At 39.2% G+C, this 14866-nt stretch overlaps 1 protein-coding gene across 1 annotated transcript in view; it reads right to left on the minus strand.

Annotated features, from left to right (window-relative positions):
* Positions 1-1697: 1697 nt before the first annotated feature.
* SNRK (SNF related kinase) overlaps positions 1698-14866 on the minus strand; it is a 67898-nt gene continuing 54729 nt past the window's right edge. The window contains exon 6 of the mRNA XM_088462780.1: positions 1698-10816. Coding sequence (XP_088318906.1) covers positions 9607-10816 — 1210 coding nt within the window. The 3' untranslated portion in view covers positions 1698-9606. The remainder of the gene's footprint in view (positions 10817-14866) is intronic.

Consider the following 14866-nt stretch of genomic DNA (forward strand, 5'->3'; position numbering starts at 1 on the left):
ATACAGAGCTACATCGTTCCCTTTTTGTTGTTTACCTGGTTTCATGGGTATGTGCAGAGCCAATAGCACATTTTGTACATAGTCCAACTCCACATCAGTGCCAAGTTAGTGACTCTCTCAACAATGAAGCTGCCATTCCTATGCCTTTTGTACATTGTTCCAAAGTACCAAAAAAAAGACAGCGATTGTAGTTCATCTGTATTTCTTTCAAAATTCTTAATTTTGTACATACATGACAAATAGTGTATAAATAAATATATATAAATACACACACATACACCCCCCCCCCCCTTCTCCCCCATCTACGGTTTGGGATGTCTAGGCTTTTCCTTTATTACAGTCATTTTTCATGGCCCGCAGCACAAAGTAAAATGTGGAGATGACTGCATACTTCTGAAAGGAAAAAAACTATTTGCAGTCAAAGCTGCAAATATCCCAGCGCTCAATGCAAAAATTATTTAGTTATAGTCAGTGCCAGCTGCAAGTAATACAGGTTTGGTCAAAAACCTAGAGACAGAAGTCTCCACAAAAACAGAAGAAAGTGTAAAATTGTTTTACTGCGCTATGCACTGTTGTATTTTCAGATTAGAAAACTCTATATAAGGTTTGCTGTCTGTTTAATTAAACAGGAGGCTTGAATAAAATGGAATAAATCTTGAGTCTTGAGAAAGTCCCGGTTTCCACGGGACGAAACAAGTTGACGTCATCACCCAGGCACCTGAGATTGTCTCACAGCATATCAATACTTGCCGCACGCCAATTTGGAGGTTTTTCTGAGCTCTCCATCAGCTGACACACACCTACCGCTCCACCAGCAGCATCTGTCTCCGGCTGAGCTCACCGCCAGCTGACATATAGCTATCGCTCCACCAGCAGCTTCTGTCTCCGGCCGGGCTTACCGTCAGTTGACACACAGCCACCGCTCTACTAGCAGCACTTGTCCCCAGCTGCACGGCAATCGGCTTTATCCAGCCGCGGAATTACAACGTCCAGACGAGCTGAGCTGGGACGGACACTACTGTGATTACGGATTTCCAGGGGTGAGATACTCCAACTGTTATTACTTACCTGTTTATCCTCCAGCGTGACTGCATTTCACACTGGGACGCCAGTAGTGATTGCAATTCAAGCAGTGCAAGTGAGCTGCCTCACCATTGGAGACTAATTGCTACATTTGTAGCCACATTGGTGTAGGAGCTGAACATTAGAACGTTATGCTGTAGAAACCTCAGTGATACAGTTACACTCTCTTAGCAATGCACCTAAGCTAGTCATTTGATCTTTGCTATTACATGATTGATTTATCTTGTTTGATTTTACATATGTACATTTGATTATAAATATATCAATGTTTATCTGTGGACCATTGTATTAAAGTATCAGATTTATTCCATTTTATTCAAGCCTCCTGTTTAATTAAACAGACAGCAAACCTTATATAGTTTTCTAATCTGAAAATACAACAGTGCATAGCGCAGTAAAACAATTTTACACTTTCTTCTGCATACTTCTGAAGACAGATGATAGGACAGTCACACCTCTAGTATGTACTGTACACTACATCCAGCTTCTCTAGGTCTCTGCTTCCAGCATCCTCTGTCTGTGATAATGGGGAGGAATAGGCCACACATGTACATGCTCTGTGAAGCTAAAACTACAAAGACAAGTTTGCTCATCGATAAAAGAACCACACAAGGTTTATTTATAACTTTTATTACAATTGTTATTTTGGTCATTTCATGGAAGATCACCGAGGCAGCTGCCAAGTGCCACCTGATGCTGAACCGATCAATCTAACAAGCTGCAAGAAACAGACATTGTTCTGACTGCTACTCAAATTATTTCATGTTCAACAAGATTGTCCAGGGAACAGTCAATACATAAAATGCTGCAGTTCTACACTGTACACGTTGGATCACTTATAGGGGGCTGTAAAAAGCAGATTACAAATCCATTTACAACAGCAGATTACATATATAGCAATAGACCGAGTAAAACCGCAATAAAATCATTACTTTCATTCTAAACTCATACATACATTTTTTTTCTGCAAGTAACAGATGTTCATTCTTATACCACCATATTACCCACCAACCTACCGTATTTCAAGGCTGAAGAACAATTAGGTCTGAAAGCTATTCATTAATCCTAATTACCTTCCCCGGAACAGTTTTATAGAACAGTTTAACCCCGTCACTGCTAGAGACAACTAGCATACTCCAAGCATGACTGAAATACACTGCTGTTGTGTGATTCAGACATATGCAAAACTGTAGAAATCATTTTTCCTAGTATTAACCTTATGTTGCCATACAGAGATGTGGGAATTTAAGAGGCCTATTTTACAAGTCGTCGTCTCATCCAGGACTGTTTATATGAATAGGCATTTTCATGTGAACACAGAAAAGTGCAGTTTCATTGTAAAGAACACACAAGTAGCCAGGCGCTAATTAATAGGATAAAGTGTTTATAAAAAATGTCACTAATAGTGAACTAAAACATAACAAATTGTGATATATATAGCTACACATTCCACATGTGAATGGGTGCGTATTTACCGATGCAATAAATAGCTAAACTATAACCAGCCCAGTATAATTGCATTGATAAACAAATATGAATGAATATAATGATATGGCAGAACACAAGATGTCACTGTCACGACACCTTTTCTTAAAAAAGAAAAATATATTTAATATAAATTAAGTGTGACAACTACAGAAAATTCAAACAAATCGATACCATATCATATACATTACAATAATAATTGAAATAGATCAATAAAACTGATGCTCTAATTGGCATATATAGTTGTTACTCCAGCATTAGGGCTCCATTAAACAATCGCAGATAAAGATATAAATATATTGGCATCAGTCTGTGGAACAACAAGTCCCAATAATACATGCAGTGGAGTCACAAGAAGAGATCCTAATGACCAGGCAGTGATATAACGAGGTCCTATGAAACTCTGGCTAATAGGGGACCACCATGATGCGGTAACGTGTTACTGCCAGCAACAAACACAGTCACAATGGGGAGGGTAGGAGGCGGCACCATATAAATTGGATGCAATCCATCCAAATTTAATGAGGAGCAATGCTGGAGACATACAGTGCCTTGCAAAAGTATTCACCCCCCTTTGCAATTTTCAAGGTTTTGTTGCCTCACAACCTGGAATTAAAATGGATAGTTTGAAGTTGTGCATCATTTCACTCACAGAACAGGCCTACAGCTGTGCAGTTATGTTTTTTTTTTATATTGTGAATCAAACATTTAGGACAACATAACCGAAAACTTCAGGGTGCATAACTATTCACCCCCCTAAAGTGAGTACTTTGGCGAGCCACCTTTTCCGGCAATTACAGCTGCAAGTCGCTTTGGATAAGTCTCTATGAGCTTGCCACATCTTACCCCTGGGATTTTTGCCCATTCCTCAAGGCAAAACTGCTCCAGCTCCTTCATGTTGGATGGTTTCCGCTTGTGAACAGCAATCTTCAAGTCTGACCACAGATTCTCAATTGGATTGAGATCTGGGCTTTGACTAAGCCATTCCAACACATTTAAATGTTTCCCCTTAAACCACTTGAGTGTTGCTTTAGCAGTATGCTTCGGGTCATTGTCCTGCTGGAAGGTGAACCTCCGTCCCAGTCTCAAATCACAGGCAGACTGAAACAGGTTTTGCTCAAGAATATCCCTGTATTTAGCACCATCCATCTTTCCCTCAACTCAAATCAGTTTCCCAGTCCCTGCTGCTGAAAAACATCCCCACAGCATGATGCTGCCACCACCATATTTCACTGTGGGGATGGTGTTCTTGGGGTGATGGGATGTGTTGGGTTTGTACCAGACATAACGTTTTCCTTGGTGGCCGAAAAGTAAAATTTTAGTCTTATCTGGCCAGAGCACTTTCCTCCATACATTTGGGGATTCGCCCGCATGCCTTTTGGCAAACTCAAATCGTGTCTTATTTTTATCACTAAAGCTGCATACACACACAACGATTTTTTGAACAATTATCGTTTAAAAAAATCGTTCACTTTCTGAGTCAAATGATGAACGATTATCGTTCATGCGCGTTCACGTTTGTTGTCAACTCAACAATTTTCAGTAAGGGAATATGCAAAAATCGTTTGTAGTTCTAAAAAATCGTTCATTACATTTAAATAAACATAGTAAATGAACAACTTTAGTAAACGATTTTAGTTAATTTTTTCAAGGGAGAAAATAGTTAACTAAAATCGTTCATTAACTAAATCGTGTTGTGTGTATGCAGCTTAAGTAATGGCTTTTTTCTGGCCACTCTTCCATAAAGCCCAGCTCTATGGACTGTACGGCTTATTGTGGTCACATGCACAGATACACCAGTCTCTGCTGTGGAACTCTGCAGCTCCTTCAGGGTTACCTTTGGTCTCTCTACTGCCTCTCTGAATAATACCCTTATTGCCCGGTCTGAGTTTTGGTGGGTGGCCCTCTCTTAGCAGGTTTGTTGTGGTACCATGTTCTTTCCATTTGATGATGATGTATTTGATGGTGCTCCGTGGGATCATTAGAGATTTGGATTTTTTTTTTTTTTATAACCCAACCCAGAATTGTATTTCTCAACAACTTTGTCCCTGCCTTGTTTGGAGAGCTCCTTTGTCTTCATGGTGTGATGCCTCTTGCTTAGTGGTGTTGCAGCCTCTGGGGCCTTTCAGAAAAGGTGTGTTTGTACTGACAAATCATGTGACACTTAGATTTCACACAGGTGGCCTTCATTTCACTAAGTATGTGACTTCTGAAGGTAATTGGTTGCACCAGAACTTTTGAGGGGCTTCATAGCAAAGGCGGTGATTACGTATGCACATGCCAATTTTGAGAATTTTATTTATAAGATTCTTTATTTCTCATTTTACTTCACCAAATTAGACTATTTTGTGCAGATCCATCACATAAGACTCAGATAAAAAAAAAATTACAGGTTATAATGTAACAAAAAAAAAAATGGTAGAAAGCCAAGGTGGTGAATACTTTTGCAAGGCATTGTGTATTCTAATGGACCTCAGGGAGACAACCACTAACACGTTTCACCTTTATTCCTGTAGGCTTTATCAATTTATATTAAAATTCATAAGAAAACTTGTTGTTACATCTTGTTTTCTCCCCTATCATTATATTTATCTATATTTGTTTTTAGCACAAGCGATTAATTGTTAAGACATTTAAGAGAAACATACATGACCAGAGCAGGACTATTACCAACAGGCAAGCGGACATAGCGTTTTAAATTAACTGCTAGCTTATAATTTAAAAGGGGGAAAATTATCAATTACTTTCAATGGATGCGCCTGTAAACTTGGGGCAAAACTAACTGAGTAGCCATGTTTCACGGTTATGTTTGCAGCAATCATGAATGTCCTTTATTTAGTCACGACAATGCAGGGTAAGTATCCTCTGGCTTTGTAGTTATTGGTTCTGGGGAAACAATGGGACTTGAGTAAGTGCAGGGTAGAGTAATGTTAATTTGCAAACTCCTTGGGTATTTGTCAGATTTAATATAAACCATTTGCCTTTCACTCTTACAATGCTTTTATGTAACCGTAGTTTAGTTACATGGATGTCACTCCAGGAGTATGTTCAAACGTCAGCAACATTTTGAGACCCTATATCTCTTTCAGGTTGAATAGATCTGGAAACGTAGCTGGTGTTATGTCATTACGCTCCTGTGTTAAACACTGCGTTTTGCTTTGACTAGCATCGCCATTTTATTTTCCTCCTTAACCACTATGAGAAGTGGCAGCTTGCTTAGAGAATACAGTATGTTAAAATGTGCACTCCAGGGGGTGAATTTACAAAGACTGCATTGTTCAATAAATCATTTTGTTTAGTGGCTCCAATATTTTAATACAAACATTGCCATTACTATATGGTCCCATTACTAGTAGTACCTTTTCTTTTGAAAATAGTACAAGCCTTAAGCTGGGTACACACTGACGACGGATTGGTCAGCAAAGTGATCCACTGTCAGAATAGCCGGTTGGAAAGAGTGTATAGCTTACCAGCCGGCTGCTCCATGTGTCTGGGCAGACACCGCAACTGGACGGGCATTTAAATTTGCCCTCCCAGCTGAGAAGTCAGTGTCGGTGGTCACCTGTAGCAAGTGTACAGGTGGAAGGGGGGTCGCCCATACATACAGCCAGACGTGCCAATATATCTGCAAGATAGATCGACCTGATAGGTTTGTGGACTACGTCGATCAGACATATCAGGTGTACAGACCCGGCAATCTGCTACCGATATATCACTTGTCGATGGAACGAGTGTTATATCGACTGGTGTATATACCCAACCATAAAGGCACACAGTGTTTCCAAATTGTTTTTCAACATTTTAATCTAAACAAAGATTGTAAAAAATTACCAAACATTATGTAGGTTTTTGCAACTTTTATGTTGCAGTTAGACAACACTGTTTAAAAGGAAAAACAAACCTGCCAATTAATAAAGCCAATCTCACTGTATTATTGTATTTAACCACAGTAAACAAAACAAAAAAAAAAAAAAAAACATTTTGAGATAAAAATTCCTTTTGTTCCACAGCTTTTATTTGTTTGCTCTTGTTTTCAAATAAAAGTTTTGAGTTAACAGATATAGTTAGAGTTTCTACGCTACTCTATTGACCCTTGGTTTTCTTTCACCATATGTACTGTATAGACACACCGATAATTCAACAAAACTTCATCTTAGTGCTATAGCATTAAACCTACACATAGGATTTTAGATCTTTAGCTACATATTGTTGCCAGTTACATCATATACATATACAGGAAAAAATACAAGACTTATTGATTTTCACAATATTTAATTTGCACACTAATGTAACTATATGCAACTTCTGAAGACAATTGAGGGTACAAGAAAGGTTCAGAGTACGCTAATAGTTTGGTCCAATAATATCTTAACGTAGTGCTTATTTTCTCCCTCCCGTTTAAAGGACAATAAAACACGACAGACGTCACATACACACACTCACTTATGGACAATTTTAGAAACGGATTAACTGCTGTACACCCCGATTTCAACCATACATATCTAGTAAGGCTATTATAATACATCTATATGCAGCATAACTGTCAACACAGCCATTCATAAGTCAGCACCGTATGTACATATGTATATATAAACAGTTTGAAACAGCAGACGCATGGGAATAATTAAAAAGTGCCATTCCAAGGCTGCACAATAAAAAAAAATATATATTTAAAATATTTACAAAGCTCGGAAAATCAGCTGCAAAATAATTTATTGCCAATGCCCCATAGGAAAAAATATGGTCAATTTGTACATTACAGGTAAATTTTTATCAAGTTATATAATGTTATATCTTTCTCTATTCATTTACAAAATTTCCCTGCTTGAGGGCTTCACAGCAAAACCTGTTCTATGACTTTACTGTGTTCAAAGGATACTAAATTAATAAATATGCATGCTGAAATGTCTAAATAAATTTGGTGTACGAAACAGTAATACCAACCCCAGATGTACGCGACTCATTTTAGTAGGTGAATATAGGATAAAATAAAATAGGTCAAAAAGGGGACTGAGGTGTGGTGCGGTTTGGGGGAACCAGTGTGTAACTACATAATTCCTGTCCACATTAAAGGTCTTTGGTTGCCATGGAGCCGAGGGACCAATGTAAAAGCCTAACACGTTTCCAACAGAACGCAGAGGCCTGACCAGCTATATTTCATACAACCAAAATTCCATTCATTTATGTTAGCCAATTAAAAATAATTGGGTATAAAAAACATTTTTAATCTGGCTCCGCATTAAAAGTGTACAGCCGACAGCAGAGACAGCCTCTTTGTGGGCTGAAACAATATGAGTCTGCAGCGTAACAATTTTCACAGCACTGAGGTTGTGGGTTCCATTCCCACTACGTCCCTGTGTGGAGTTTGTATATTCTCTCTGTGCTTGCGTGGGTTTGCTCAGTGTTCTCCGGTTTCCTCTCACAATACAAAAATATACTGATAGGTTAATTGGCTCCCAACAAAAAATTACTTTTGTAAGTGGTAGGGTATATAGAGCGTAAGCTCCACTGGGGCAGGGACGGATGTGAATGGGCAAATATTCTCTGTAAAGCTCTGCGGAATATGGTGCGCTATATAAATAACTGGTAACAGAGAAAAAGTCTCATGTCTCTGTGATGTCACAAAATGGCTGCCTCAGTCATGTACAGGTCAATTACATTTTCGGTTTGGAGAACTCCTGAGAAGGACTCATACAGGTCACAAAGGGTATACATTTATGAAAACTGATGCTTGCAATCATTTTCTAAATGGTTGCTATAGGTAACAGAAACCTTATTTCTGTGCACCAGTTTGCATACATGTATCCAATAAAATTATCACAACGTTTCATTATTTTCACATATCATTTTTAGCCTCTCTGTGACAAACAGATCTATGCACAAATTTAAAAGAAAAAAAAAAAAGAAAATAAAGATTTTTAGCCTAAAAGTCACTGTAGGAGTAGAAGAAAACAAGTTAAAAATACACGTTGACAACAGCAATGCATATATTCGTACATTGCTTCAGGAGGATATTAATTCAGTTTTATGTCATTACAAGTTATCCAGAAAAGACGAACAGCTTCGAACTAGCCCAGATCAATGATAGAATATAGACTTTAATATACATATTCTATCATTGATCTGAGCTAGTGCAGATTAAGTATGGAAAAAATGCCCGACATCAATGAAGCAACAAAAGCACTAAGGATTCTGGGAACTGGCTATGTAAACAACCATACAAAAGTGGTTTACTTTATATGCAGAACACCGTTTGGCCTTAAGTAGGACAAAGTTTATTTCATTTTACTGGTCAGTGGAACCAGAAACATGCATTTGTTTATTAAGCCTGTGCTGATGACATGCACAGGACTTTTAATAATCAGAACTAGGGGGAAAAAAAAAACATGGCCTTCATTAGTGTAAAATAAAAGTGAATTTTGCCTTTGTTTTCAAACAATATTTAATTTTGGGATTGGTTCGAAAACAGGTTCCAATAACTCTGAGACGAGAATGGGGCACGACATGAGTAGGAACACTGTATTGCAGTGCATCTTTAATTTGTGCAAGCCTTGGAATACATGAACCACCCCCAGGGGAAGATTCGACAACAAAACATTATTGCTTTGGTTCTCTCTCAGACACACATAAGTACGCCACAATCACAATAGTAAGGACTGGAATTATGAGAACATAAGGAAAACCTAAATGGTCTCCTTAGCTTAAGTGCTTAAAATGAGACTTCCAAGTGCTCCTCACGCAGTACGTTTGAAGGTTACACTCGAAGGGATTTCGGTTTGTTTTTGCTAAAACAAGTGAAATTTACACAGTAAAAATATTCAAAATGAGTTGTCAGAAAAAAAAAAAGTGTCAACTAGCAGCCTGCACAAAATACAACAATGCTGCGGATCTACCTAGCAAAATAAACTGGTAATAAATAAATTGCCCATGAAGTCCACTTAAAAAAAAATATATAAGACAACAAAATGGAATACAGAAACCGTAAATGATCTCAGCCATGAACAATAATGCAACACAGCTATGTACATCAAGCTATTGTTAAATGACATGGCAGCAACTGGCTTGACTAGAGGTACATAAAAGTCCCTCCTTAGGATTCCGCTGAATATTCACAGATATTGTTTTTTCACAAAGAGGTAGCTGTAAAACATTATTCTTAAAGTTCTTGCTCTTGAGAAATTCTAGTTCGTTAGCAGTGCCCGACATCTGGTCAGAGAATAATTTTATACCACCTGTAGGTGTAGCTTTACTGGTACTGCCACTGGAGCTGATGCACATCTTCCAGCTGGACTTCTCCTGCACTTTGACACTTGAAAAGGACAGGTTATTTTGTGGGTCAATTATATACTTGGCTCCATTATGAAGTTGCGAGCCCAAACACAGACCCATTAGCTTAAGGCTTTCTACAAGTTCTCCTGCACTTCTTGGGGATTGTTGCACAGAGTTTCCAGAACCAGCGCAGTTACGACTGTTCCCGGATGAGTTGTTGGTGTTACCGCTATTTGTATTGGAGGGGCTACCACCTCCTTTGTTATCACTTGGACTTGTTTTGTCAGCACCTGTACTGCCATTGCTTGGCTTACTTTGTCCTCCCCCATCACCTTGATTTCCTGGTGGACCTTCACTGCTGTCTCGTCTGTGCCAAGAATATGTAAACCCGCTATCTTTATCCAGCCTTCTCCTGCTTTCAGAGTCATCATCACTAGTTTCTGAGCTGCTGCAGCTCGATCCACGGCCTTGGCTTTTCCTCCTATGGTATCTCTTGTGCACAGTGCCAGGAGATGCAATGTTCATTTTTAATCTGCTTAGCTTTGGAGGGAGATTTTCATCCATATCAAACTCATCATCTGACTCTCCTTCCTCAAAAATCTGGTTGAGCACTGGGGCACTCTTCCTGGATGTGAGACGATTTGTAACAGAGGGTTTACGTCGCAGAACAACTTGTGTGGAAAGTGGAATGGGCTTTTTATCTTCTTCATCTTCCTCCTCATCTTCCTCTACTCTGAAGAGACATTTCCTCCCACTTGTTGATGGATTCAGGTTCACAGGAAGCACTCCTGAAGCTGCTGGGCCTGAGAAATCTGGCACATCCTCCTTTTTCAGTGGTTCCACAAGGCCTTTATTTCTATGGCCATTGAGCACATTCTCTGTACTGCGAGCTGGAGAAGGTGCAACACCCACTATTGGAGAAGCTGTCAAATCATCATCTAAGTCTTGTTGAACATCAATCTTTGTGGGCCATGATTGCCTAAGGAACCAAGCAGAAATGAGACATTTAAATCACAAAAATATATTCCCCCTTATGTAGTCTCAGGGAGACCTATAAAATCATTATATACACTACCGTTCAAAAGTTTGGGGTCACTTAGAAATTTCCTTATTTTTGCAAGAAAAGCACTGTTTTTTTTCAATGAAGATAACATTAAATTAATCAGAAATGCACTCTATACATTGTTAATATGGTAAATGACTATACTAGCTGCAAATGTCTGGTTTTTAAAGGAATATCTACATAGGTATATAGAGGCCCATTTCCAGCAACCATCACTCCAGTGTTCTAAGGATACATTGTGTTTGCTAAGCGCGTTAGAAGACTAATTTATGATTAGAAAACCCTTGAAAACCTTTGTGCAATTATGTTAACACAGCTGAAACGGGTTTGCTTGTTACAGAAGCTATAAAACTGGCCTTCCTTTCAGCTAGTTGAGTATCTGGAGCATCACATTTGTGGGTTCGATTATACTCTCCAAATGGCCAGAAAAAGAACTTTCATGTGAAACCCGACAGTCTATTCTTGTTCTTAGACATGAAGGCTATTCCATGCAAGAAGTTGCCAAGAAACTGAACATTTCCTACAACGGTGTGTACTACTCCCTTCAGAGAACAGCACAAACAGGCTCTAACCAGAGTAGAAAGAGAAGTGGGTGGCCCCAGTGCACAACTGTGCAAGAAGACAAGTACATTAGAGTCTCTAGTTTGAGAAATAGACGCCTCAAGTCCTCAACTGACAGCTTCATTAAATAGTACCCGCAAAACGCCAGTGTCAACGTCTACAGTGAAGAGGCGACTCCGGGATGCTGGCCTTCTAGGCAGAGTGGCAAATCTTTTCCATAAAAGGAAAAAAGATTAATATGGGCAAAAGAACACAAACATTGGACAGAGGAAGATTGGAAAAAAGTGTTATGGACAGACGAATCGAAGTTTGAGGTGTGTGGATCACACAGAAGAACATTTGTGAGACGCAGAACAGGTGAAAAGATGCTGGAAGAGTGCCTGACGCCATCTGTCAAGCATGGTGGAGGTAATGTCATGTTTTGGGGCTGCTTTGGTGCTGGTAAAGTGGGAGATTTGTACAAGGTAAAAGGGATTTTGAATAAGGAAGGCTATCACTCCATTTTGCAATGCCATGCCATACCCTGTGGACAGCGCTTGATTGGAGCCAATTTCCTCCTCCAACAGGACAATGACCCAAAGCACACCTTCAAATGATGCAAGAACTATTTGGGGAAGAAGCAGGCAGCTGGTATTCTGTCTTTAGTGCAGTGGCCAGCACAGTCACCAGATCTCAACCCCATTGAGCTGTTGTGGGAGCAGCTTGACCGCATGGTACGCAAGAAGTGCCCATCAAGCCAATCCAACTTGTGGGAGGTGCTTCAGGAAGTGTGGGGTGAAATTTCTTCTGATTACCTCAACAAATTAACAGCTAGAATGCCAAAGGTCTGCAATTGCTGCAAAAGGAGCATTCTTTGACGAAAGCAAAGTTTGAAGGACAAAATTATTATTTCAAATAAAAATCATTATTTCTAACCATGCCAATGTCTTGACTATATGTTCTATTCATTTTGCAACTCATTTGATAAATAAAAGTCAGTTTTCATGTAAAACACAAAATTGTCTGTGTGACCCCAAAGTTTTGAATGGTAGTGTACACTGTCAATAATTTTAGAACATCCCCCCGTTTCCAGTTTATTGAAATTTAATGTACTCTGAAGTGAAAGTAAATTTTTATATATATATATATATATATATATATATATATATATAAAAGTTGGAGATAAAAAATGTTAAACAAAATTATTCCATCAACATTTTTGACTCATTTACGTAGCCAACTATTACAAATCTAACCAACTCCTGGCATTCTTTCTACAATGAAAATCAAATATTGTACAGGAAGTTCTTCCCAACACTGTTGCAGAACTTCCAACAAATGTGTTGCACTTGTTGGTTGCTTTGTTTATAACCTTCTCTCAAAACCAACTCAATGAGGTCGAAGTCTGGAGACTGTGTTGCCCATTCTATGAATTGAAGCCTACGGTCTAGTCGTTTTCCTTATAGGTAGTTCTGACATAGCCAGGGGTTATGTTTTGGGTCATTCTCTTACAGTTAGATAAACTCTTAACCAACTGGGAGTAGACCAGAGGGTCCTGCATGGTTCTGCAAACTGGTGTGGTAGCTGTTGTGGTTCAGGGTTCCAGTCGCTGACTAGAGATCCAGCAAAAGAGGCCCAAACCATCACCCATCCTCCTCCATGTTTGACAGTTATTTACTGAGCGACAGTTTGTAAAAGTTGCTGCTTCACATGGTGTTTAAGCTCGAAATTTTAAAGGGAATGCACTTAATAGCAAGTATTGCCCTTTTACATTTAGGCCTTTTAACACACTTAGTAAATAAACCCCATACACTGAGAAACCATCCTTCCGCCTGCTCCATGGCATACAAAAACTCTACGTGACCAAACAGATTTAAAATTTTGATTCATCGGTCCATAAGACCGTCTTCCAGTCTACAGTAGTCCACTGACAATGCTTCATGGCCCAGGCAAGCCTCTTTCATTGCTGTAACTGATGCAAGTTATTAAAAAAAAAAAAAGAAAAAAAAAAAAGACCCATTTTCACGGAGCAGGTAATTGGTTAATAATTAGCATATTTACATAATCCCTCCTTTCCCTTGGATAAGTTCTTTCGCTCAATTTTTAACAATGGGTACAGTTTTATCCCATACAGCTCTCTATACAGTTTATGCGCTATATTTCTAGTCAATATAGATTTTGAGATAATGGTAGTATGGGCCAGTCAAATTAAAAAAAGAACTACTTAAATCTCTTCAACAAAAGTATTTTTGATACTGAATCTTTCAAGGTTATGCAGTCTATTTCTGGTAGTTTTAGAATTGAGTTTTCTTGATTATACCTCCACTGTAATGGGCACGTAGAGAACAATTCTGAGCGTGGCCTGTCTGAGGCCCTTAAGATGCCACTTCAAGTTGCTATGATACAAATCAGCACCACAGAAAATTGGCAGGCAGTCACATACTTGCATTTCAGATTTGCTGCGTAAATAGATTAGGAACAGCAAAATCTCCTTACAACTACTGTACTTACACAGAGTATCTTCACATAGGAGAGGGTTAATCGGAATTCTACATACATTACACTTTAATCTCCAGAACAGTGCACAAATGCCACATCTAACTATTACATTGGTGGACATTTGGGGCTTATCTAATTAGGTGCGAATTACCCACACCCACGAGTAAGTGCAACTGTATGCCACACTTACTGTACCTGCAGACTTGCACATTCCTGTTCGCAGCCCATGTGCGAATCCAGGGTGAGCTCTTAGGGGGTTAATCCAATTGGGTGCGAAGAGGGTGAATTGCCATTGGAACAGCAGAGACGCCAGCAACAGCACGGCCCACCCCCTCGCGGCCTGATCGCTCCACATAATCAAAATTTTGCTCGCTGCCCTACGGGGCTGCTAACATAAACGTGCGAGTCCGGTGGTACCGTAAGTGCGGCATACAGCCATACTTACTCGCAGGTGCATGGAAATCGCATGTAATTGGATTGATCCCTTTGTGTTATTTGGTCTATAAGGTTTTGGCCTCTTCAATAGCTTGGCACAGCAGTCTCACTAGTTCATACTTCTTGCTCTATTGGACACTAGCAGCTAATTACTGATATAGTGTTACCTATTGTTAGACCATGTTTTGTCCAGTTCGTTTATTGAATGTTTCACCTGGGAGAGAACCTTTTAAAAGTGGGGTAAATTCTAGTCAGAATGTCCCTGCGGGTAACAGGTCGACACCATAAATTTAAAATTAAGTTTACGTTAAAATATACGAACACTGTTTGTCAACATTCTGGTGTAGACATGTTAAACGTTGACATTATGAACATGTCGATATTTTAACAATGTCGACATTTGTAAATGACAACATATTGCTTGTTGACCTAATGTGCAAGCCGCCTTTTCATACCACACCCTTAGGAGGGGATGTGAGCGGTCTAGTGGAA

The sequence above is a fragment of the Taudactylus pleione genome, unplaced genomic scaffold (assembly GCF_031769625.1).
Source record: "Taudactylus pleione unplaced genomic scaffold, aTauple2 ptg000053l, whole genome shotgun sequence".
NCBI classification, from domain to species: domain Eukaryota; kingdom Metazoa; phylum Chordata; class Amphibia; order Anura; family Myobatrachidae; genus Taudactylus; species Taudactylus pleione.